The following is a 24,741-nucleotide window of genomic DNA, read 5'->3' as shown; positions in this document are numbered from 1 at the left end:
CTGCTAAAGACTTAGCTTAATGGATTCTCCATGGGAACCTTTCAGATTTAGTCAGGTTGTGAGGAGAGGAGAATCTTAATTCAGAGTCTCAAACCATTCTGTTTTTCAGGAGGCTGAAGTTTATTTCTTATATCTTGAAGGGTTTATCAGAGTTTAAATAAGAGTTCAGGAGGAAAGTTTAAGTCATTTAATGGAGGAAAACGTTTTCATATACTTTAGAAACATCCGCTAATTTGACTATAAATAATATTAATTGTATTTGCTATTTATTAAAGCCAGTTTTCCAAATATCCTTCAGACAGTTACCTAGTTCTGGTGTATTTCATTTAAGGAAGTTTTGAATACAGAGTTTACCAAGTCATTTCTTTTCTCCTTCCTTTAAATTAGTCCTGATTAGTTGGATTTTACTATGGTGTGCATATATTTTTTAATTTGGCTTTCTTTAGTGTATTCCAGCATTTTACTGGACGTAGCAGGTTCTAAGGACGCTATATTGGCTTTGTGAGGTACGGGTATGATTGGACTCCGACTTGGCACCCACCATCACCATTTCAAGGCATCCCCGTAATTTTTCAAACAACAAGACCTCTGCTAATTTCAGGATAAGAATGTGCTACAAGACTATATTCTGGAAAATGAAAAAGAGCAGAAGCACTATGAAATGGTGCCTGTTTTTTGGTAGAGTTGGGAGGAAGAGTGAAGGGTTTGATGTGTCAAGGTTGTAAGAAGAAATAAAACTTTACGGATTGTGAGAAGAGGGACTTGTGAATTTTGGACAGATGGTACAAAAAGCTGGGTCTTGAGCTCTGCCCCCCTCCCCCCACAAAAGGTTCTGAAACAATTGGAAAGAGATAGTAATTGGCATTTGGAGAGGAGTCCGCAAGTAGCTTCTGCCTGCCCTCATTCTGGTGGGAGAGTTGCTGGCTTGGTAGGGGCCACGTTCACCTGAGGTTTCAGGGAAGGAAATGTATGGCCTTAAAAAATGGAACATTTCATAGCATCCCTGTTGTAAGTTTTCAAGTGTGTGTCTTCCTCCTACAGCAAATCCAGTTTGCCGATGACATGCAAGAGTTCACCAAGTTCCCCACCAAGACAGGCCGCCGGTCTTTGTCTCGCTCCATCTCCCAGTCCTCCACCGACAGCTACAGTTCAGGTAAGTGCGGGCTCTGAGTCCACTCCGATCTTTCTTCTCTGTTGCACGGTCTTAAGCTAGTTCTCTACCCCCTGCCCTTTACTTACCTAGAATCTGAAAGGACCTCATGTCAGGACTTCCCACCTTTGTGCTAAAAGCTGATAATTAGCAGTTGAACACTGGAAATGTCCCCAGCCAGGCTTGTAGCTGGTGAGGCTTTTGTCATCTGGAGACTCTCTTCCCATGCGTGGCCTTGTCTGTGTGTGGTCTGTGGCCAGTGCCTGGTTGGTAGTACTGGGCCAGTTCCCATTCCCACGTTTATCTGCCCACGTACAAAGGGAGAAAATCAATTCTATTTTGGCTGACAGAACTGGCCTTGAAAAAGAGGTGTACTTTGGAAGTATAATTTCTAATTTGGTTGTATAAGATACACCCTGCCACCTGACTTTTTCTTTCTCGGCTCCAAGACTGCTTGAATTGTGACAATAAAAACTAGTATTTTGGCTCCTTTCATTCACTAGGTTACCCTTTATGTTGAAGTGTCCTCCCCTGTTAACCTTTCGAATAGGAAAGGTTCAAACTACTATAATGTGTCTCTAGTTCTGTTTCTTTGTAGTTCCCATATCCTATTTTAACCCTATGTAAGTAGCCTTTTGTTTTTTTTAATTGTGCCCTTCTCAACTTTAGACGGGCTACTAGAAAGTTAATGTGGAAAAAGATATAGAATTTAGGATTTGAGTACTGGAAGATCCACAGGGACATCCAACCTAAGCCCACCTCATTTTTCAACTGAGGAAACATCGTCAAGAGGTTCAGAGGCTTGCCCAAGGTCATAGATTGCCGTTAGTGTCTACAAAAGGATTTGTACCAAAACCCATTTGTTGACTTTTGCCAGAATACTATTTGTATGGTATTGTTATTTTTTTGAAGCTTATTTATTTATTTTGAGAGAGAGCATGTGAGCATGAGCAGGGGAGGGGCAGAGAGAAAGAGAAAGAGAGAGAGAATCCCAAGCAGGCTCCACTCTGTCAGCACAGAGCCTGATGTGGGGCTTGATCTCAGGAACTGTGAGAAGCGTGACCTGAGCTGAAATCAAGAGTCCAGTGCTCAACTGACTGAGCCCCCCAGGCACCCCTATGGTATCAACATTAAGGACTGGGCTCAAGGTAAAAGGAATGTGAAAAAACAAACAAGTAAACACATTTTTAAAAACTTGTCCTTTTGTTCTGTGCCGCTGATAACCCAGTGTAAATAAGATAGGCAGATGAGAACAAAGGGTGGTACACAGGGTTAAGTACTGAAATAAATGAATATACAGAGTCGCTGTGGGCCTGTGTACAAGAAAAGGTTCCAAATATAATGGCTGTCATAAACAAAAGGTGTCTTGGAGTGACAGGTACAAAAGACTGGGGGTCATAAACGGGCTGATCACAGCTAAGAAAGAATTAATTGTGAAAGGCTGAGTTAGAAAGAAAGGAGTGAGTGAAGAAAGCTTTAACGAAGTCCTCAAAGATCTTGACGGCCATGTGTTAACAGGAACCTGTCAGGGCATTTTTAAAAACTTTGTGATACAGTTAAACTGCTCTAGTGGGACAGATACCTTTAGGAGTATTTGTGTTAGCAAGTAGTATGTAGGAGACAGTGAGAGACCTGACATACCGGCTGAGATCAAGATCAGGAAATACTCGATTCAGAGAAGAAAGAGGTGATTTAACAGTCGGGGAGTGATTATTATATGCCTTCCTGCATATCTGTCTGAAAGGACATTTTTAGCCTTTATATGAAGCTGCTTTTTTAATGTTGAACATCTTGAGGGATCTTAGGGCTGACAGTAGAACCAGAGCTGCTCACCTTCTGAGTCCTTTCTTTCCTTCTCTGTATTCTTTGAGCACAACCTAGTATAAAATCCCTTGTAAGATTTTCTTGTCGCTGTCATCCGTATTAGTGGTTCTGTGAATGTGGTTTTCTGAACAGCACTGTCAGCAACAGCTGGGAACTTGTTAGAAATGCTAATTCTTGGGTCCTATCTGAGACCTACTGAATGGGAATTTCTGGCGGTGGGGCCTAGCCATTTGTATTTTGACCTTCCATGTAATTCTGATGAGTGCTTTAGATGCTTCAGTTTGAAAACCAGTGATCTACAGAAATTGCATTCCTTATATGCCCTAAGTTATTCTTCCATTTTTGCTGTGTCTGATTCCAGTCCAGGTTGGGACCAGGTGCCCCTGGTATCTTGGGATTCACGAGGGCCGGTGCAGAATTGGGACCAGTAGCTTCTTGTTACAAGCAGTAATGGCACAGTATCATCAGGGTGGATAGAGGGGCCACAACACTGAAAGATCCCCAACAATCGCATTCCTCTGTTATTCTGGAGGAGTAGGGCTGAGGGTGACGTAAAAGATGGCCGCAGTTAAGAGTTCACTTCACTTAAATGAGTCCTTTGGGGAGTGTGCTTTGTGGAGTTGGGGGCTATTGAGGTTCTCCTATCCTTGTTTCTTTCTCTTCTGGCTCCAGCTGCGTCCTACACAGATAGCTCTGATGATGAGGTTTCCCCCCGAGAGAAGCAGCAAACCAACTCCAAGGGCAGCAGCAATTTCTGTGTGAAGAACATCAAGCAGGCAGAATTTGGACGCCGGGAGATTGAGATTGCTGAGCAAGGTAAAGAAAGGGAGTGGTAGGGGACCAGAAGCAACCCAGTTGCTGGTCATCAGGATCCATAGACAACTTCACACTTGAAAACTAACTTGAAAAATCCTCTGGGAACGTTCAGTGTTCCGGATTCTTGTACAAGCAGATCTCTCTGTTGGAGCCGGAGCCTCAGGGTTCTTGTTCTCCTTGCTTCCTGTTCTCAGCACATAGTAATTACACAGTGTAGTTTCTGTTTTCCTCCCCCATGACACCATATTCGGAGATCTGCCTGTGGAGTCAGCAAGTCCCAGAACACTACACGGTGGTTAGTTCTGCGGGATCCTACCATAGCTGCCAATCTCAGAGACCCACATTTCCCAGAAGCGGCAAATGTGGGAGGGTTTTCAGCTAAGGATGTGGTCGCCTAGGGTCTCCTTCGGTCTCTGGTCCTGAGCACCCTCTGCTGGAGCTAGAGTAAAAGTGACTGACAGTTAAATTTGGTTTCCTCACCGACCCCATTCCTGGTACAGTCTTTTTACTCTTGTTGCTTTCCCACTACAGGCATGCTCTGTACTGGGAGGGGGTAGTACAGAAACCAGACAGACTGACAGAATGGGCTTCGGTAGCAGAGAGAAACAAGTGCTCGTCTGCTGAGGGTGAAGTCTTCCTTCCTGGTCTGATGATTATATATAGGAGCCCACTAGCCACTGCCATAACCATTTCCCCCTCCTCCCAAATGAATGAGGAGACTCACCCTCCATTTGGATCAGATTTGAGAAGTTACTTCATTCTCCATTCAGCCCTCTGTACACAAGGCTGAAACAGTGAAAAAGAAATTCCAGGTGATTGGCTGGCAGCTCCCCACTGTTGTTCTGCTGTTGAAGCTGCCAGTTCATCGAGGAAATATACTTAGAGTTTTTCTGCCTTATCTTGCGATATCTCAACAGATACAGACCAGCCCTAGATGTTGCTGGGGCAGGAATTGGTGATATTGCTGGTGCAGGCCTGGCTCAAATCCTCTGTTCTTTCACAGACATGTCTGCTCTGATTTCACTCAGGAAACGTGCTCAGGGGGAGAAGCCCTTGGCTGGTGCTAAAATAGTGGGCTGTACACACATCACAGCCCAGACAGCGGTGAGTTTGCTGGGAGAAAAAGGAGGGACTCGTGATGAGGAGAAAAAAAACAAACTCTTTTTACTTGCTTTTCCTTCCCTATCTATCCAGTCTCCAAATGCAAATGACCATCAGGTGGGGCCTCCTGTTACCCAATAATGGGGTTTTCGTCTTTGTATACATACGTATAATCATAACCTGACTTCGGGAGATCTAGAGTTGCAAAAACATGATTGTTAGGAAAATGTAATGACTTTTAGGAGCACATCTTTTGGGTGAAGTTAGATGCCAGTGTGCTGCCTCGCTGGATTATACCTTCTGTAATGTCACCTTCTGTAATGTCACAGTGCGGCTAGGTTGCTGCAGAGTTGCCCGTACTGTTCCCACACATGCCACTCCTATCTGGCCCTCCTCTTTCTCACCCTTTCTTGCTCCCTATCTGCATAGGTGTTGATTGAGACACTCTGTGCCCTGGGGGCCCAGTGCCGCTGGTCTGCTTGCAACATCTACTCCACTCAGAATGAAGTGGCCGCAGCACTGGCTGAGGCTGGTAAGTTCGGCTCTTTCACCACCTTTGCCTCAAAATAATTATCTAAATGTAGTATTTATGTATTAAAATAGTCCTTACAGTATCATGTATGTCCAGGGGCTGTAAAATTTGGAGGGTATTAAGAATATCGACAGGAAGAAAATGGGTAATAAAATGAAGGTCCATATCCGTGATGAAATATCATATGGTCATTAAGAATGACCAACCCTTGAAAAGAATCTTAATTACATGGGGAAATGCTTAATTGTAATGTTAAGTGAACAAAGAAGAGTATTCAACTGTGTGAGGTATACAAGTTCAGCTGGTCTTTTTTCACCAAAGGCTCATCACTTTTGAGAGAACACAAGTTAAGGAGTGCCTTCTGTATTAGTAGTTCATTGAAAAATTGTCGACTGCTTGTAAGTTCACTTAAGCATAAAACAATTTTTATTGTTAAAATGTTCAGAAGAAAACCACCATGAAATTTTTTTTTTTTAATGTTTATTTATTTTTGAGAGAGGGAAGGGCAGAGCATGAGTGGGAAGGGGCAGAGAGAGGGAGACACAGAATGCAAAGCAGGCTCCAGGATCTGAGCTGTCAGCACAGGGCCCGATGTGGAACTCGAAGCCACAAACTATGAGATCATGACCTGAGCCGAAGTTGGAGGCTTAACCAACTGAGCCACCCAGGCGTTCCAGAACCATGAAGTTTCTTGAAGGACCTCCCGTCTCCTTGAGATCCTCAGCAATTTTATAATAGTTCTGTTTTTCTTGTTTACCTTTTTCTGGTGTTTATTGCAGAAAATTTAGAGGAGTTTCCAAAATAATAATAATAATAATCCTAGTACACAGGGATATTTGACACATTTTTTCCTTTTTTCAGTTCACTTTTTACAGAGATAAATAAATCTCTGTACGTATACAATTTTATAACCTAAAATACAACATTTTCAGAAGTAGTTTTCCATGTCACTGAAAACTTGACAGCATCATTTGTAATAATCATATGGCCACATGGTTTTACTTCACTATCAATACTCATGTTAAACATTTAGGTTGTTTTAAGATATTTGCTAATACGAATAATGTTCCAGTGAACAACTTTATTTTAATTCCCACTTCATTTTATCTCCTTAGGACAGAGTTCCAAGTGTGAAATTGGCCAAAGAGAATAACATTTTAAGGTTCTAAAATATTTTTAAAACAAAAATCTCTTAAATTCATTACCGATTCCTCAACTAAAGGTGCTCTTTTGACTTTTTGCCCCTTTGAAGTTGTTTCCTTTCCAACATAGGTTCTGTAGCCTTTTTCTCTTCACGTGGATCTCAGAAAGTGGTATTGGTATAGGGAACTCCCGGAAGGAGGAGTCAGCTGATTTGTTCCCATCCCTACAGGAGTTGCAGTGTTTGCTTGGAAGGGCGAGTCGGAAGATGACTTCTGGTGGTGTATTGACCGCTGTGTGAACATGGATGGTTGGCAAGCTAACATGGTAATGATACATATTCATCCTACACTTTGACCACAGATTTGTTTCCTTTTTTCCCTCAAAGCATGGTTCCCTAAATATGTTTTGGATGTTTGTTCTTCATGCACTTACTTTGTTGCTTGATAACCTATTCAGAATGGGTCGGAGTACTGAATGGAAAGGTGGGGGAAGGGTAAGACTAAAGTGAACACGTGTGGCTCAAACACAGCAGAAAGAAATAGAAAGAAGTAATGTGGTACCTCTTTGGAATAGGATTCTGGTTTCTTTCCTTCCTGCCCCAGCTCTCCTTTTGCATTCCAAGGAGTTATATATTTCAAGACTCTAGACTAAAAAATGAGTCTATGATTAGCCTAATACTCTTCCCTCTAGCCAAGAACAAACTTAGGAATCCTTTTAACCATTTACACCGACAAATTTGACTGTGTTTCCACTGTCTAAACCTGCTCTAAGGAGCTCTGAGGAGTGCTCTTCCAAAACATACAGGGCTCTCTTACTAGTACAGAAAGTGGGTTCAAAGTTCCCCCCAGCTCTAGCAGCCTGAATGCCCATAGAAGTCTTCTGGCTGTTCTATAGATCCTGGATGATGGGGGAGACTTAACCCACTGGGTTTATAAGAAGTATCCAAACGTGTTTAAGAAGATCCGAGGCATTGTGGAAGAGAGCGTGACTGGTGTTCACAGGTAACAGATTCTGGAGTAGCTGCCCCTTGTGTTCTTGCCTCAGCAAATTCTTCTGGTCTCTGTCAGGCTTTAGGGCTGTGTTTCAGACTTGTAACTAAATTGGGAGTATCTTCATTAGATAAAACTTCTGAGTTTTCCTTTTGAAGAATCCAGGAGGCCCTAAGAGGAAGTTATCTCAGGTTCTCGTTCACACATTTTTCTTTCCCACTTAACCCACTGTGAGTCTCAGCCAACGCTGGGAGGTGTAGGGAGTGAATATATCTGGAAAAACTGTATTCAATATTGTATTATAATTTTTTATTTGAAATATAAAAAAAAATCCTATTGTAAAAGTATACATTATACACACTACAAAAAGCAAAACTGGGCAAAATATTCTTGGCTTGTCGGAAAATCTAAAAGATCTCTATCTAAAAGAGTGTTTCTCAGTTGGGAGCACATCGCACATGCTCACACACGCACACGGAGGGAACCAAAGCAGAGTCATTGATAATCTTTGTTTATCAGGGGTGGGCATGTTTTTTTATATATATTGAGAAAATGCTGGTCTAAGGAAATACATCCCTTTTATGGAAGAGAAGTAAATTTCTTCAATGGAAAGGGGTTTTTTTCCCTTCCAAAAAAAGGGGGGGGGAGGGCTAAGGGGGAGAGAAAATGAAAAGAAGTGCGAGGAGGGATGACAAGGAAATGATCTTGGTTACTAATGTCCTTGGGGAGGGCAGCATGAAGCTTGAAGAGAATTAGGCAGATTTTGCTGCATATTGTTTCATCAGCTAACTTTGTTTTTGTTTGTTTTTGTGGCTTCTTCTCCCTTTAGGCTATATCAGCTCTCCAAAGCTGGGAAGCTCTGTGTTCCGGCCATGAATGTCAATGATTCTGTTACCAAACAGAAGTTTGATAACTTGTACTGCTGCCGAGAGTCCATTTTGGATGGGTGAGTTGAAATGTAGAGATACTCAGACTTACAGGGGACAGATCTGGGTTGGGTTGCAGTGTTAATCTGATACCACTCCAGTCTTGTCCCGTGGTCTTCCTTTGGCTTTAAAGGTTTGTCAGAGGGGTCCATTTCATACCAAGCCCAGGCAGCTTCCAGCCAGAGTTCTTTTAATTGTGTGCAGAGGGACTGTGTTTGGGCTAATAATGTTTAAGTTGAGCCCTTGTCTGTTTTCCACAGCCTGAAGAGGACCACAGATGTGATGTTTGGTGGGAAACAAGTGGTGGTGTGTGGCTATGGTGAGGTAAATAACTGGGCCTGAGTGTGTCTTTTCGTAGACTTACCAGAAATGTTGAGTGCAGGAGATTTGTGCTGTCAGGATGGTCACTGCTGTGAGGTTAAAACATGCTTTTAGATAACGTATCTCAAAATAATAGCAAAAGTGTTTTATTCAGACTTAGGAATAGAGATGCACAAAATGAATCGAATCTTCAGATCTCACCGCGTTGTCTTGTAGAATGGAATGTGGGCATCACCCGCCCCCTCCCCCCCATAACAGTTACTTTTTATGAGACTTAATTTGAGTGAATATGTAGCATTTTAGCCACACAAGTGCCCTGGTATTGGAGTGAAGGGTGGGACCCAAAGTGATACATAGTTGATTATCTGTAAACTAGAAAAGGTGAAGGAGATTTTGTTGTCATCTGTGACCCACGGAAGTTCCCCGAGCTGCTGGGCTTTCCTTGAGTTAGATGCATCTTAGATGAGAGTTAATCAAGTTTTCCTGGACTAAGATAGGAGAGGTTACAGTTGCTCTTCCTTGGTCTTGTTTTCCTAATGGTAACACCTATTTGATCTCCTGATTTCTTTTACCATCCCAAGCCCCAGCCCTTGCTATGAAATGTGAGTGTCCGCTAAATCACCTCTCTGACTAAGGGTCACAGCATAATCTGGATCTGTTTCTGCTCTGCTTGGATTGGAGCATCCCCGCAAGGGCTTACTAGATGGTGATTTCAGGGAGGTTCATCCCCATCTCCCGAAGAGCCTACCTGCCCCAGTACCCATGCCGTGATGGACCTGTCACCCCGACTTCTTTCTTACGTGCTGCAGGTGGGAAAGGGCTGCTGTGCTGCTCTCAAGGCCCTTGGAGCGATTGTCTACATCACAGAAATCGACCCCATCTGTGCTCTGCAGGCCTGGTAAGAACAGAGTGGTGATACGATTAGATTGACCCCAGTACTTCGTGCTTCTGAGAGTTCATGATGGATCGTATTAACCATTCCTTGCAGAAATCTCTCAGAGGAAGAGAAGGCTAGGATGGCTCTGTTCCCTCCATTGTAATCCCAGGGCACTCCGGGAGCTTCTTGGCATTTTCCCTTCCTGAATGGAGTCTTGGGGAGTCTGAAGAGGCCAGTCTGTAGTTTAGCACAGCTTGTCACTTATCATCCCTGTGAGGTAGCCCTGGACCTGACTTTGCAAGGGAATTTAGCAGTCTCATTTTGTGACCAGCTTCTGTCCCACTGCTTCCTTGCTTTGCTCATAATGTTCCTTCCTTTTCTTCCAGCATGGATGGGTTCAGGGTTGTAAAGCTAAATGAAGTCATCCGGCAAGTTGATGTCGTAATAACTTGCACGGGTAAGTGTCCGTGCTCCGAGGTGCGTGGAGGAGTGGTAACTCTGAGGCCAGATCGTGAAAATGGTCTGACCGTCACATAAAGTAGGGGAGGCCTGTGCTTGGAGTAGAAGTCTCAGAACTAGAATAAGCGATCAGAACCTCAGTGTTTTCCAGAACAAAGAGACTTTTTCCCTGATGGCTTTTTATACAGTTGAATCTTAAAACCAAATCAGTGAGCCTGAAGAGCAGTTATGCAGCATACACTTTTCTCACAGAGTATACATGCCCTTTCATGCAGCGAAACTCCTCTTTCCCATCTTCTACTGAAAGCCGGTTGGTACCTTTGTTGCTCAACATCTCCTTCAGCCGCTCTCCCTTTATTTTTAGGAAATAAGAATGTAGTGACACGGGAGCACTTGGACCGCATGAAAAACAGTTGTATCGTGTGCAATATGGGCCACTCCAACACGGAAATTGATGTGGTATGGTTTCTCTCATTCATTGACCGCAAGGCCTTTTTCCCCTTCCTTCCATTAGAGCCACAGTCAACTGTGCTGTCTTCCTTTCAGACCAGCCTCCGCACTCCAGAGCTGACATGGGAGCGAGTGCGTTCTCAGGTGGACCATGTCATTTGGCCAGATGGCAAACGTGTCGTCCTCCTGGCAGAGGTACGCACTCAGAAGGGCTTTGGCAGTGCGGCACAGGCACCGTAGTTAGATCTGCGGCAGGAGGAGGGGCAGGGAGGAAATGTTATGCCATGTTTCCCTGAACTCTGTCGTTGGATACAGATCTCCTTCGTACATTTTCTGGTCCCTAACATAGAACCACTCAAAAAAATACCTACCTTTTCCCAAGTAACATACTCTTTCCTGACCACAGCTCATTCTTCATTTGTCTTACTCCGATGGACTTAAGAAAATAAGATAAAATCTCGAGTCCTGATCTGGAACTGTAATGCTTTCTCTACCATCTGAGTTGCATTTGCTTAACTTGGATGACCCTGGAATCTGAAACCCGAAGGGGAGCAAAACTCATCCCAGGGCTCTCTTACCTTTCCAGGGTCGTCTGCTCAATTTGAGCTGCTCCACAGTTCCCACCTTTGTTCTGTCCATCACAGCCACAACACAGGTATGTGACTAAATGCCTGCTTCTCCTGCCCTGGGATTAGTGGGACGGGGCCTCGGGCATAGTTCCGATGAGAGTGTGCCCTGCTATGTTCTTTTCAACACGTTTCAGGTCGTGGGTGGGCAAGACAGGCTTTCTCGAGTGTAGAAGAGAGTCTTCAGTCAGGCAGACTTGGAGTTTGTGTCCCTTTAAGTTGGCTGTGTTAGCTGAGAATGTAGTGTTCTGGCTTAGTTGTATTTAGTCTGTTCTTTTATTAGGAACTAAACAAAAACAGCAGCAAATCCTTTTACGATGTATGGTGGTGGTTATTACAGGCCCAAGTCCTGGGTGCTGTCACCATGATACATCACTGTAGTACTTACCCAAGACCCTGTTACATCTAGTTTTGTTTTTGTGTCCCTGTCTAAGAAGTGTTTCTGTGTTTTTTCACCCTCTTCTCTCAACCTAGGCTTTGGCACTGATAGAACTCTATAATGCACCTGAGGGACGATACAAACAAGACGTATACCTGCTTCCTAAGAAGATGGGTGAGTGAGAAACAGTAGGAACCTGTACCGATCTTCAGACTCTTGAATGGTTTGGTGAAATGATTATCATGAAAAGTATTAGATTTAGAGTCACAGTTGTAATCCCCATCCTAACCTCTCATGGTTTCTGGACCTTGGGACAAGTTCTAATCGCTACGGGCCTCAGTTTCTTCATCAATAAAGTGAGAGTAATACATACAGTGCAGAATTGTAGTAAGAATTACAACTAACGAGCCTAAGTGTTTAGCATGGTGGTTTAGGGTAGATGCTCTTAGTCTGAGTAGCCTTATGAAGTTCAGTAAAATTCCTACCACTAGTGACTTCAGCCTGGGACCAAGATGAGAGAAACAGAAACAAATCTAGGTTTTATTGTCCATCCTCTGTGTAAATAATGCAACCTCTGAGATTCTAGGGGACAGCTGTGTTGCGTTCATATGGAAAACATGTCCTCTCTGATTCTTTCCCTTCTTGAATAGTGATGCCCACCTCCCATCTATAATTGATCAGCCCCTGTCCCCTTGATTAAAGCTGAAAGACCTCTCACTCTCATCTCCTCCAACAGATTGAGTTTTTTTCTTTAATTCATATTCATAAAAGCCCAGGAAGTTTATCCAGGGAAGAGTAATAAATTTGCACCAGCTGCCTTAGAAATCCATGATCCTAAAATTCAAGGCCCTTATGGATGTTATTCTAAATAAATCTTTTTTTTTTTTTTTAATTTTTTTTTTTCAACATTTATTTATTTTTTGGGACAGAGAGAGACAGAGCATGAACGGGGGAGGGGCAGAGAGAGAGGGAGACACAGAATCGGAAACAGGCTCCAGGCTCTGAGCCATCAGCCCAGAGCCCGACGCGGGGCTCGAACTCACGGACCGTGAGATCGTGACCTGGCTGAAGTCGGACGCTTAACCGACTGCGCCACCCAGGCGTCCCATATTCTAAATAAATCTTAATGACACAAAGGTCTTTTGAGCTACCGGTGTCTGCTTTGTTCTGTAGTTTGAGTGTAATTCAGTTAAAGAAGTTGTTGCAGGAAGATGAGAGTGATACATAGCATGTTGGCCACTGGGGTAAAGCCAGAAGCGTTGCCAGAGAAGGATGCAGAGGTACAAGCCCACCCCATTTTGTTACCCTGGCAAATGCCTTTCTGAACACACTCTGGATGTTCAGGGGGGGTACCCTGCCAAAAAAGGCAACTTTGAGGGCTCTTTAAGCAAATATTTTGAGTTGTAGATGCTTGCAGTTATTCCATTCCTTGTCCTCTTTCTCAAAAAGCTTCAGATGAAAATAGGGGGAGGTTATGTTCTGAGAGGCAGGTTGAAATGGGGTCTGCTCCCCCATCACTGTGTTCTTCCTAGATGAGTATGTTGCCAGCTTGCACCTGCCATCATTTGATGCCCACCTGACAGAGCTGACAGATGACCAAGCAAAATATCTGGGACTCAACAAAAATGGGCCATTCAAACCCAATTATTACAGGTAACTTGGGAAAACCAAGTGAAAAGCTCTTTTACGCAGTATTAAACCAAGCAGGTTAGCTGGCTTTCTTAAATAAAGTGTTGTGCCTGATTTTGAAGAGTATAAGAACTCTGCTCCGACCTAACAAGATAGGCAGAGAAATTGTGTTATCTAGTGGTAGATATAAGGAGTAAGGGTTTTCTAGAGTTGGGAAGCTTGGGCCTCACTCCCTGACAGTCTGATACATTTTGTCTGGCTTGGGGCCCAGACTTATTTGATAAAAACTCCCTAGATTAATCTAATATACAGTCGGGGTTGAAAACCACTGGCTTATGTTTTCAGGGAGCAAGAAATGAAACCAGAGGTGGCACTGTCATAAGCCCTGTGGAAGCACAGGGAAGAATGATCCCTGGGGAACGGCTTTAGGGATCCCAGCTGGGGCTGGGGAAGGACCCTGGGGAGTGTCCCCTGTTTCAGATTTTTCTCTTGGATCTCTCAATGTGGAAGACACAAGTGCTAACCAACCAATCTCTTTATTTACAGATACTAATGGACCATATTCCCAAGGACCAGTCCACATGAACCACACAACTCTAAAAGAAATATTTTTTAAGATAACTTTTATTTTCTTCTTATTCCTTTCCTGTTGATTTTTTTTTCTATAATTTCATTTTTGTTTTTTCATCTCATTATCCAAGTTCTGCAAACCACACAGGAACTTGCTTCATGGCTCTTTAGATGAAACTGAGGTTCAAGGTTCCTCACCCTAGTCACTAAAGAAGGATTTTACTCTCCCAGCCCAGAAAGGTGATTCTTCCTTTCCCATTTCTGGGGACTTTAGTCTTAATTGGGTACCTTATTAACAGGAAATGCTAAGGTACCTTCCATGTTGAACAATCTGCAATGTCTAAATTGCCTTAAAAGAGCCCATTTCTTAGCTGCTGAAATCAGTGCTCTTTCACTTCTTCAGAGGAGCAGGGATGGTACCCACCAGCCAGGTAGGTTAGATGTAGGTGGCGCATGTTCATTTCCCCAGATGTTCCAAGCCCTGTTTCCTGTGTGAAGGTGGTGTGTCTGGTTCAGAGATGTGTATTGTTAAGATCCAGTTGGTCCACTTGGATTTAGTACAGCCCTTCCTCCACTCCCACCAGACCTTCTCATTTTTCAGGTTTTTAACCAGACTGCACTCTATTCAGTTGAATTTTGTCCCTTAGCATTGATTTCTGTTGTACACACACAAAAAAAAAAAAAAAAAAAAAAATGTTTAGTGTTAACACTGAGGAACTGCTTGGGTGATTAGTTGTTACCAGTTTCTCTTTTGAACCTTTGGAGCTGAGAGTACACAGTTGAGTCTAGAGAAGTGCTGATCTCAAACTCTTGATAAGTCCCTCTGTTTCTAAGCCCATAGTTTATAGCATCAATGAACTGGGGCCATAACGGCAAATTCTATCAGCTCTGCCCCATACAGCTTGTGCTGATGGCGAATTTCTTGAGCCATTACTCAGTCTAAAACACTGAGCTCTATCTTTAGGATTTATCCTTTAAGAGCAAATTTCTGGTCAGCTGTGCTTTTGCAACCTAAAATATTTAAAGGGAGGTAGATGTGGATGGGAGGAAGAAGGATAAATTGGGCCAGGGTGAGGGAAATATAGTTCCGTATAACTGGTCCGGGACTTTAGGCCCCCTGTATAATGTTAGTTTCACGGAAGTGGTACCACTTTTAATTGACACATTTCACAAAGAGTTTTTGAACCAAGATCTTAAAGGGCAGCTTGTGCACAGAGAAGGCAATCCGTGCGTCCTGGCCCATACTTGGAAAGAATCCCTAGAGAGGCCCTCAAAGATTAGAGAGGTGTGTTCCCATGCCATGCACCCTGCTTACCAGCATTTCTGCATGGTCCAATGAGCTTTATGCTCATGAGCTTTAAGTATATAATTATCCAGGATTCCAAATCCTCAACTTGTTCTAGCTGGTGATCCTTCAAAGTTGGGTCAGGCATTAGTGCTAGGTACTAGAAATGTTCATTTCTCTGTTGCCATTGATCAGAGAGACAGACATTAAAAAACAGTAACATACGAAAGGAAAGCTTTCACTCTGCAGCCTTCTAGCAGAGTCTTGCCAAAACGTTTTTCCTTTTCCTCTCCTAGTTCTCCCCCACCCAGCCCCTTCCCACTCCTTTTCAGTGTGACCATGCTTTCTTTTCTGTAGATGCTAATGGTTCAAGCCCTTTTTCCCCAGGGCATTGAACCAGCCAATCAGAACACCCCATCCTTTAGGGGAGGTAACCTGGCCAACAGTGGTATCCATCGCATCAGCTCTGCTGGAGGGAAGGGGCCCAGGTCCCGCAGCCCTCTGGCCTGCCCCCTGCTCCCCATCTATTTCTGTGTCCATAGGAATAATAGGTAAGGGTTCCATCTCTGTCAAGCCATGTAACAAAGGACACTGTGGGAAAATGTCTGGCATCAGAGGGAGCGTGTGGAGAGCAACTTGGGAGGAACAAGTTTATTTTGTATTGAATGATTTTTAATGAATGCAATATTAATCCTTGCAGATGAGCAATAATCATTAAAGTCAATTAAAATGATAAGACCTTATTGGAATTCTGTGTCATTCTTGACTGAACAACAGAACGTCATTAGAATTTGTTTTCGAGGGTGGGATGAGTCATGGGCCAGTCAGCAGTCTCTGATAGAGATTTTCTGAGGACCTAATATGGAGAGGAGCAGGCTGGGTGCAGAGTTCAGTAATATCTCCATATATATATGTGTATAGAGAGAGAGAGATGAGAGAGAGGGAGAGAAAATCTCATTCAGGCTCCGCCCTCAACATGGAGGCTGGCGCAGGGCTCAATCCCGCAACCCCAGAATCACAACCTGAGCCAAAGTCAAGAGCTCAACCGACTGAGCCACCCAGACGCCCCTGTAGTGATATCTTAAGTTTTGTTTGCCTGCTCTGTGCCAAAGCACTTTCATTGTAAACTCCATCAAGAAGCAAATCTGTGGGGCACCTGACTGACTCAGTCAGAGGAGTGTGCAACTCTTGATCTCAGGGTTGTGAGTTTGAGCCCCACATTGGGTGTAGAGATTACTTAAAAATAAAATCTTTAAAAAGTTAAAAAAAAAAAAAAAGACAAATCTGCTTGCACTTCAGGGTTCCTCATTTGTGCAGTTCCCCTTTAAGACCCTGTACCTTTTTTTTTTCCTTAAAGTCTCTAAAGTTAGGAAAGCTTCAGCCCCTCCCACACCTGTAGCCATCTCTAGAGTTATCTCTGTGGCTTCTGGTGTGACTATGTATTAATATCTTTCAAAAGTAATACCTTTTCTACGGTGCCTGGGTGGCTCACTCAGTTAAGCGTCAGACTTCAGCTCAGGTCATGATCTCACAGTTCGTGGGTTCGAGCCCCGCATTGGGCTCTGTGCTGGCAGCTCAGAAGCTGAAGCCTGCTCCGGATTCTGTGTCTCCCACTCTCTCTGCCCCTCCCCGCTTGTGCTCTGTCTCTCAAAAATAAATAAACATTAAAAAAAATTTTTAAAACACAAAACCTTTTATGTTTTGTTAAATTGGCCCCAAACAATGTTGATGATTTCTATGCAGACTAGAAAAATGACGTGTTTTTAATTCTGGAAGCTTTATTCCATACACATAAATCCGAATTTAAGATAAACTTCATATTGCCTAATTAGTGATTTAAACTTTTAACCGTCTTGTGAATCTATTTGATAACTCTTGAGATTATAAAAAGTCATCTGTTATGGTGGGAAAATATCTTAAATATTTGAATATAAGGAATTTAAATGAACTGTTGACCTTATAGTTTCATAAAACTGATTCTTCAAAGTTTTCTTATCGCCTACTATGTGCCAAAAGTCTGTTTTAGATACTTGAGATACATCAGTGAGAATCAGATTTCTTCTTTTGTGGAGTTTACATAAAATTCCAGTAAGTCTCAGATTCCTCTTTCCTTTTTCCTTTACCCACAATTCTGCCATTTGGTAGGGCAGAGCAAGCTAGGCACCTACATGGATTTGTAGCCAGGTATGTGGATGTGGGAGCTGGGGTGAGGCCCAGTGCAGGGAGTTATCCTAAGTGGGATGAGGGGGACGTTGACACAGAGGAGGGATGACAATGGCAGGTAGGATAGGAACATGGGACTTGATCAAATAAGCAAACATAGTAAGAATAATAGAAGCCAATTTTTCTCATTTTTGGAGAAGGTGTTACCAATCGGAAAGAGAGAAGACTAGGATGAACTCTAGTGTGTTTGAATAGGAGGTATTGCTGTGAATTCATGAATTCCAAAATAAATATAGGTGTGTGTGTGTACAAACATTCCCTAGCTCTGTCTAATACGTGAACCTGGCAGCTGTCTCCTTCCCCCATTGTGGTGCACACATCTAGCATCCAGATTCAGGTACCTCATTTTCCACTTAAAGGAGCCAGGACTGACTGGAGAAAGGGCTGATTCCATGGCTGGGCAGGAAAAGTACAAGGTGAGCCAGAGAGAAAGGAAGTACTCAAAAAAATGATGGGGGCATGTCAAAAAGACACAGAGGCCAGCTTTAAGGGATTCACACTGGGCAAATCTGAGACAATCTGACACCAAAATAATGGCTTATAAACCATTGAATAAATAGGAAACTATGAGTCTATATACTGATATGAATGAATGGCTTAATAAAAAATGAGAGGGGCACCTGGGTGACTCAGTTGGTTAAGCGTCCAACTCTTGGTTTCAGCTCAAGTCATGATCTCATGGTTTGAGTTCAAGCCCCATGTAGGGCTCTGTGCCGACAGCTCAGAGCCTGGAGCCTGCTTTAGATTCTATTCCTCCCTCTCTCTGCCCCTCCCCTGCTCATGCTCTCTCTCTCTCTCAAAAATAAACTTAGAAAAAAAAGGATATTGAACAAAGTATTCTAGTCTAGGTAGCGTATGCTAAATCCACCTGCATCCTGGCCAGGATTCACTATGGTATTAGGAAATCTCAGCAGACTGATAAAGCAACTTAAAAATTACCTGGGAAAGTAATTTGTGATTCCAATTAGGGTGTGTAACGGTGTGTGCGCACTGTCTCTCAAAACCGAACAAAAAAAAGAAACTCAAATCGGAAATGTTTAAAGGAGTTTAAATTTATAAATAAATTGGGTATTCAAATTTCTTTCAATTAAAAGTAATTAACATTTGCTATTTATAAATAAGATCTATAAGCTGTACTCGAAAAAGCTGAAGTAATGTTTTTGTTGCTTTAATAAATTGAATATTCATTTTCTTGGCAGTGGTGTCTTCTCTGCCCGTACCGCAGCCCTTGAACATATTTTAAAACGTCCTCTAGAAAGAATTGTTCTAGATTGCGGGCCAGAGGGTCTATTTGTCTCTGATGTTCAGGCTTTCCCCTGCCCATCCTGCCCTCCGTGTGACGTGGTTCTCCATTGCAACCACCAGATGGCGACTTTTCTCACAGTCTCTGGTGGTCACACATGGTCTCCTGCCAGCAAATGATAATAAAATATAGCTCCACAGTCCCTTCTCTGAAACCTTGTGTTTTGAAGTTGAGAATATTTCATATTTTTAGGAAATACACAAATAGTATATTATGTAATACCTATGGGGGGGGTGACATTCCATAATCAAATGTGTTGATATTTTCTCAATTATGTTTTAATATTCACAGAATAAGGGATAAAGACTATCAAAAGCCTCCCATTCGTTTAGATCAGGTTTTGCTGCTAAACTGATTTGTGACAAGCTTCGAGGGGAATTTCTGATTTTTAAAATTTTTTTTAATTTTGGAGTTGTGGATGAGGTTTGTGGCTATGGAATAGTAACACATAGTGTTTGCTCTAACTGGCTCCATTCTAAATGCTTTACACAATAAGCATACTTGATCTTCACAATAACCCTATAAGACAGATATTACTATTATCTCCATAGTACAGATGGGGAAATTGAGACAGGGAGGTGGAGTAACTTGCCCGAGGGTATACAACTCCCAAGTTGGTGAAGCTGGAATTAACCCAGACAGTCCGGCTTCAGGGTCTATGCTTAACACCAGGCAATATTGCTTGAAAAATAGGGATCCCAGGATCCTGCCCCAGACCTGCTGAAACAAACTCAGAGCCATGAGGAAACCACGTATCTCCGGTCACAGTGCCACTGACAGGTAGACCTAGGATTTGACCTCCAGTCTTTCTGGCTCCCTTGTGGACTTTCTTCTGAGTCACCTGGAAACTCCCCAAGGGTACTTTCAGGCAGTTTCCCTATGGTTCTTATTTCTTAGCGAAGATCCTTTCAGCAGAGGAAAGAGCATGGGCATGAAGACCCAAACTGCAGATGTCATGACTTTGCTAACGGCCCTGACAGCCCAGGGAACCTGCTGCCTCCTGGCGTAAAGAATTCTGCTTCCCAAAGCCAGAACCAAACCAGGTCAAAGTTACCCACTCTTGGGGCCCCAAAGATTTACTGATGACCCGTGGGGCCCTTGTGCTCTGGATTTGGTTGTTTTTAAACCACAGAAATTCACACTCAGGTTCATTACTGACGCCACTATTTCAGCGCATAAACACCAAATGAAAGGTCCATTCTCTTCAATGATTCTCTGGCCTTTGTGTTTCTATCTGGGCAAATTACTTCCACAGGGCCACTTAGAGGTGTTTTCTCATCAGGGAAAGGAGAAAGAGCTTGAACTGGATAAATATGAGCATACTGCTCTACTGAAGGTTAAGTGAGCACAGCCTTCTCTGAGGTGCACTCGCTCCTACAGCTTGCTTTCATGCAAATCTGTCGACAGAGGGGATAGCTGAGTGTGAACTTTTCTTTTAAGCAAAGGTGACTTTATCTCAAATCTAATATGTATGGTAAGAAGGGAACTGTCTTTCTCTGTCACATATACAATTGGGAGCAAACCACCGCCTGTGGCTTTTTCGTATCTATGCTGTGGGCTTACTAAAGTGTATGCTTTTGTTGTTGGATAGAGTGTTCTTTTTTTTTTTTTTAATTTTTTTTTTCAACGTTTATTTTTGGGACAGAGAGAGACAGAGCATGAACGGGGGAGGGGCAGAGAGAGAGGGAGACGCAGAATCGGAAACAGGCTCCAGGCTCTGAGCCATCAGCCCAGAGCCTGACGCGGGGCTCGAATTCCCAGACCGCGAGATCGTGACCTGGCTGAAGTCGGACGCTTAACCGACTGCGCCACCCAGGCGCCCCTGTTCTTTTTTTTTTTAATAGTTTGTTGTTAAGTTAGCTAACATACAGTGTATATACAGTGCACTCTTGGCTTCAGGAGTAGATTCCCATGATTCATCACTTACACACAACACCCAGTGCTCATCCCAACACATGCCCTCAATGCCCATCTCCCATTTTCCCCGCCCCCCCAATCCCCCACCCCCATCAACCCTCAGTTTGTTCTCTGTATTTATGAGTCTCTTATGGTTTGCCTCCCTCTCTGTTTGAAACTTAATTTTCCTTCCCTTCCCCTTTGGTCTTCTGTTAAACCTCTCAAATTCCACATATGAGTGAAAACATGACATCTTTCTCTGACTGACTTATTTCACATAGCATAATACCCTCCAGTTCTGTCCACATTGTTGCAAATGACAAGATTTCATTCTTTCTCATTGCCAAGTAGTATTCCATTGTATATATAAACCATATCTTTTTTATCCATTTATCAGTTGATGGACATTTGGGCTCTTTCCATAATTTTGCTATTGTTGATAGTGCTGCTAATAAACATTGGGGTACATGTGCCCCTATGAATCAGCACTCCTATATCCTGGGGATAAATTCCTAATAGTGCTATTGCTGGGTCGTAGGGTAGTTCTGGTTTTAATTTTTTGAGGAAGTTCCGCATTGTTTTCCAGAGCGGCTGTACCAGTTTGCATTCCCACCAACAGTGCAAGAGGGTTCCCCTTTCTTGGATAGAGTGTTCTGTGTGCCTGTTAGATCTAGTTGGCTTATTGTGTTGTTTGAGCCCTCTGTTTCCTTGATTATCTTCTGTCTGGTTGTTCTAACCATTATTGTTGAGTGGGGTATCGGAGTCTCCAACCGTCACCGTAGAACTGTCCATTTCCCCCTTCAATTCTATCAGTGTTTGCTTTATATATCTTGATGGTCTTCATCAGGTGCATAAATGTAATTATCATAGCTTTGTGCTGTATTGAGGCTTTTATTAAGACATAATGTCCTTCTTTGTCTCTTCTAATTTTTTTTTTGATTTAAAATCGATTCTGGGGGCGCCTGGGTGGCGCAGTCGGTTAGGCGTCCGACTTCAGCCAGGTCACGATCTCGCGGTCCGGGAGTTCGAGCCCCGCGTCGGGCTCTGGGCTGATGGCTCGGAGCCTGTTTCCGATTCTGTGTCTCCCTCTCTCTCTGCCCCTCCCCCGTTCATGCTCTGTCTCTCTCTGTCCCAAAAATAAATAAACGTTGAAAAAAAAAATTTTTTTTTAAATCGATTCTGTCTGATATTAGTATGGCCATCCCTGCTCTCTTTTGGTGACTATTTATATGGAATATCTTTTTCCATCCTCTCCTTTCAACTCCTTTCATCATCTGCAGATGTGCCTTTGGATCTCAAGTGAGTCTCTTATAGACAGCATATAGTTAGGTCATGTGTTTGTCCACTCTGCCAATCTCTGCCTTTTGACTGGGGAGTTAAATCTATGTACACTTAAAGTAATTACGTATTAAGGGGGACTTACTTCTGTCACTGTGCTATTTGTATTCTATATGCCTTACAGTCCCTCATTTCCTGCATTACGGTCTTCTTTTGTGTTTGATTTTTTTTTTTTCGTAGTGAATTGTTTAAATTCCTTTCTCATTTCCTTTTGTATGTATTATATAGCTATTTTCTTTGTGGTTACCATGGGGTTACACTGAAGATTCTAAACTTACAATGCTCTAATTTGAACATATACCTTCAATAATATACAAAAACTCTGCTCCTTCACTCTGTTCTCACCCCTTTTGGTTGTTGATGTTAGAAAATATCATCTTTATACATTGTATACCCCAAAACAGACTAATAATTTTTTAAAATTCATTATTCTTTGGGGCGCCTGGGTGGCGCAGTCGGTTAAGCGTCCGACTTCAGCCAGGTCACGATCTTGCGGTCTGTGAGTTCGAGCCCCGCGTCGGGCTCTGGGCTGATGGCTCGGAGCCTGGAGCCTGTTTCCGATTCTGTGTCTCCCTCTCTCTCTGCCCCTCGCCCGTTCATGCTCTGTCTCTCTCTGTCCCAAAAATAAATAAACGTTGAAAAAAAAAAAATTAAAAAAAAAAAATAAAATTCATTATTCTTCTAAATTATGTAAAACACAAAGTGTGGAGTTACAAACCAAAGATACAGTAATACTGGTTTTCACGCTAACAATTCTTTTCTTTATTATTTTTTTTTTTAATTTTTTTGAGAGAGAGAGGGAGTCCTTGCAAGAGGGGGAGAGGGAGGGAGAGAGAGAATCTTAAGCAGCGCGAGCTGGCCACAAGCCTCAATCCCATGCCCCTGGGATCATGACCTGAGCCGAAATCAAGAGCCAGACAGACACTCAACCCACTGAGCCACCTAGGCACCTCCAATTATTTTTTAAATGTATTAGTCTCGTATAGAAAAAAAAAGAGAGAATAGTAACAAGCCACTGGGGATGGGTAAATTGTGTACTAAAAGCTGAAACTGATCAAAGTTAATCATAAATTACTCTCCAGCCCTTCCCCTGGAAGTTGCAAAGCCTTCAACAAACTTCAGGGTTCCAAAATAGTTACATCAGACAGATTCTGCCAGTGCAACTCTGCTCTAGGTGGGGAGACCGAGTCCTGGTGCTTCCTAGAAGCCTCTCCCTGCACCCCCTATGATTTTAACACTTGCCTATCATTTGAATATGTCCCATCATCTCTCCCCTCCCCAGGTCAAGCTGTCAGATAAGACCACAGCCCTGGACAATAGCTTGACTGTAACCTCATGACAGACCTTGACAAAAAGACGCTCTGCTTGTCCAAACTGGAGTCAGGCTCCTCTGAGCCCTTTTTCTTTTCTTTTCTTTTCTTTTCTTTTCTTTTCTTTTCTTTAGAGAGAGAAAGAGCAGGGGAGAGGTGCAGAGGGAGAGGGAGAGTAAGGGGGGATCCTTGCCAGGCCTGCATAGCCAAACTGTAACAAGAATCCCACTAAGTCAGTTTAGCAAGAATCTCCTCACTCTTGATATCTGATCATATTCTTCATTCTCTATCCTTGATATCTGATCACCTTGGCCTGCCTTCAGCAAGAATTCCTTTTGAGTCAGTTTAGCAAGAATCCCCCTGCCCTAGCTGTCTCCTCTTGGTAACTTTTTTTCATCCACTGACCCCCTCATTCCACTTGTTGGCTACAAATCCCCAGCTATCTTTGCTGGATTTGGAGTTGAGCCCAATCTTTCTCACCTACTGACAGCCTTGACACCTATTGCAAGGGTACTGACTAAAGTCTTCCTTACTATGTTAACAAAGTGTCAGAATATTTTTTTCTTTAACATCCTTGAGCGAAATGCACTCAGCAAAGCCATCCCCAGATTTTTGACCAATAGAAACTATGAGATAATAAATGTTTGCTGTCTCGATCCTTAAATGTTAGGGTCATTTGCTGCACAGAGCTAGAAACTAATGCCTGATGTGGCCTGGATGCTATGATGCATGGCTCAAATTCTCCTTCCAGGACTGGGCTCTCCTGCTTCTATTGCACAGAGTGTTGGCTGCTAGCAGTTTGCAGCTAAGTCCTTCTCCAGCTGTTGCTTTTGGTAAAGAGAGCTACCTTGCCCAAGGATATACCCCCTTCCCAGGCAGTCTGCCGCCCAAGGATTTGTCCATGCAGGAGTATAAAGGCCTGGCCCCTTGGCCTCCAATATGGGATAACCCTGAAGGATCCACTGAGACCTCTGTGACAACTGTGTCACAGTTGAACTTCTCCCTCCTCCAGCCCCCAAGTCCTGTTTCTCCCACCTTTGTACAGGCGTTATTACCAGGATCAGTCTCCAACATACCTCCTAAATCTCTGCCTCAGAGCCTGTTTTCCAGGGAACCTGACCTAAGACACTATGTGACCTTGAGCAAACCCTTTACCTTTCAAATTCTTGGCTTCTCCATCTGCAAAATGGGAGAAATACCATGATTAAATGAGTTTAAGTCCTTGGCATGGTGCCCGCCATATATATATAGTAAACACATATAGAGAGTTGCTGTTGTTATTGTTACTGTCTACGAAAAGAACATCCCAAGTTCCCTGCTCCCCTCACTGCAAAAAACCAGCTAGTGCAAAGGCCTTGAGATGGCTGCAAACTTGGCAGGCTAGAGAGAGAGAGAGAGAGAGAGAGAGAGAGAGAGTGCGGAGGGCCCCGAGGCTAAAGGAGGAGCATGGTAGGGGCTGAGGTCAGAGAAGCAGGCAGGGCCCTGCTGGGCCCATGTGGGCCTTGTAGAGAGTTACAATTTAAATCTAAGTGAGGTGGGAAGCCTTGGCAGAGTGAGAGCAAAGAAATTACACCAGTTGATATGTGGTTCTAAA

At 43.2% G+C, this 24,741-nt stretch overlaps 1 protein-coding gene across 2 annotated transcripts in view; it reads left to right on the top strand.

Annotated features, from left to right (window-relative positions):
- Nucleotides 1–15,820, top strand: part of AHCYL1 (adenosylhomocysteinase like 1) — a 38,337-nt gene extending 22,517 nt beyond the window's left edge. Inside the window, exons 2-17 of one of the 2 annotated variants that reach the window (XM_047084136.1) lie at nucleotides 1,042–1,153; nucleotides 3,647–3,790; nucleotides 4,794–4,894; nucleotides 5,321–5,423; nucleotides 6,796–6,890; nucleotides 7,461–7,567; nucleotides 8,385–8,501; nucleotides 8,742–8,805; nucleotides 9,612–9,700; nucleotides 10,066–10,136; nucleotides 10,503–10,597; nucleotides 10,685–10,783; nucleotides 11,175–11,243; nucleotides 11,689–11,767; nucleotides 13,126–13,246; nucleotides 13,769–15,820. In XM_047084136.1, the coding sequence (XP_046940092.1) occupies nucleotides 1,042–1,153; nucleotides 3,647–3,790; nucleotides 4,794–4,894; nucleotides 5,321–5,423; nucleotides 6,796–6,890; nucleotides 7,461–7,567; nucleotides 8,385–8,501; nucleotides 8,742–8,805; nucleotides 9,612–9,700; nucleotides 10,066–10,136; nucleotides 10,503–10,597; nucleotides 10,685–10,783; nucleotides 11,175–11,243; nucleotides 11,689–11,767; nucleotides 13,126–13,246; nucleotides 13,769–13,775 (1,473 nt within the window). In that variant the 3' untranslated portion in view covers nucleotides 13,776–15,820. Of the gene's footprint in view, nucleotides 1–1,041; nucleotides 1,154–3,646; nucleotides 3,791–4,793; nucleotides 4,895–5,320; nucleotides 5,424–6,795; nucleotides 6,891–7,460; nucleotides 7,568–8,384; nucleotides 8,502–8,741; nucleotides 8,806–9,611; nucleotides 9,701–10,065; nucleotides 10,137–10,502; nucleotides 10,598–10,684; nucleotides 10,784–11,174; nucleotides 11,244–11,688; nucleotides 11,768–13,125; nucleotides 13,251–13,768 lie in introns of those variants that run through there. The other variant, XM_047084137.1, reaches the window with a different exon arrangement.
- The last annotated feature ends 8,921 nt before the right edge of the window (nucleotides 15,821–24,741 follow it).

Source organism: Lynx rufus, unplaced genomic scaffold (assembly GCF_022079265.1).
Source record: "Lynx rufus isolate CCGP_SWC_20201006 ecotype Redwood Valley unplaced genomic scaffold, mLynRuf1.p SCAF_2, whole genome shotgun sequence".
NCBI lineage: Eukaryota > Metazoa > Chordata > Mammalia > Carnivora > Felidae > Lynx > Lynx rufus.
The sequence above is the reverse complement of the archived record's forward strand: the minus strand, read 5'-3'. Positions and strand labels throughout refer to the sequence as shown.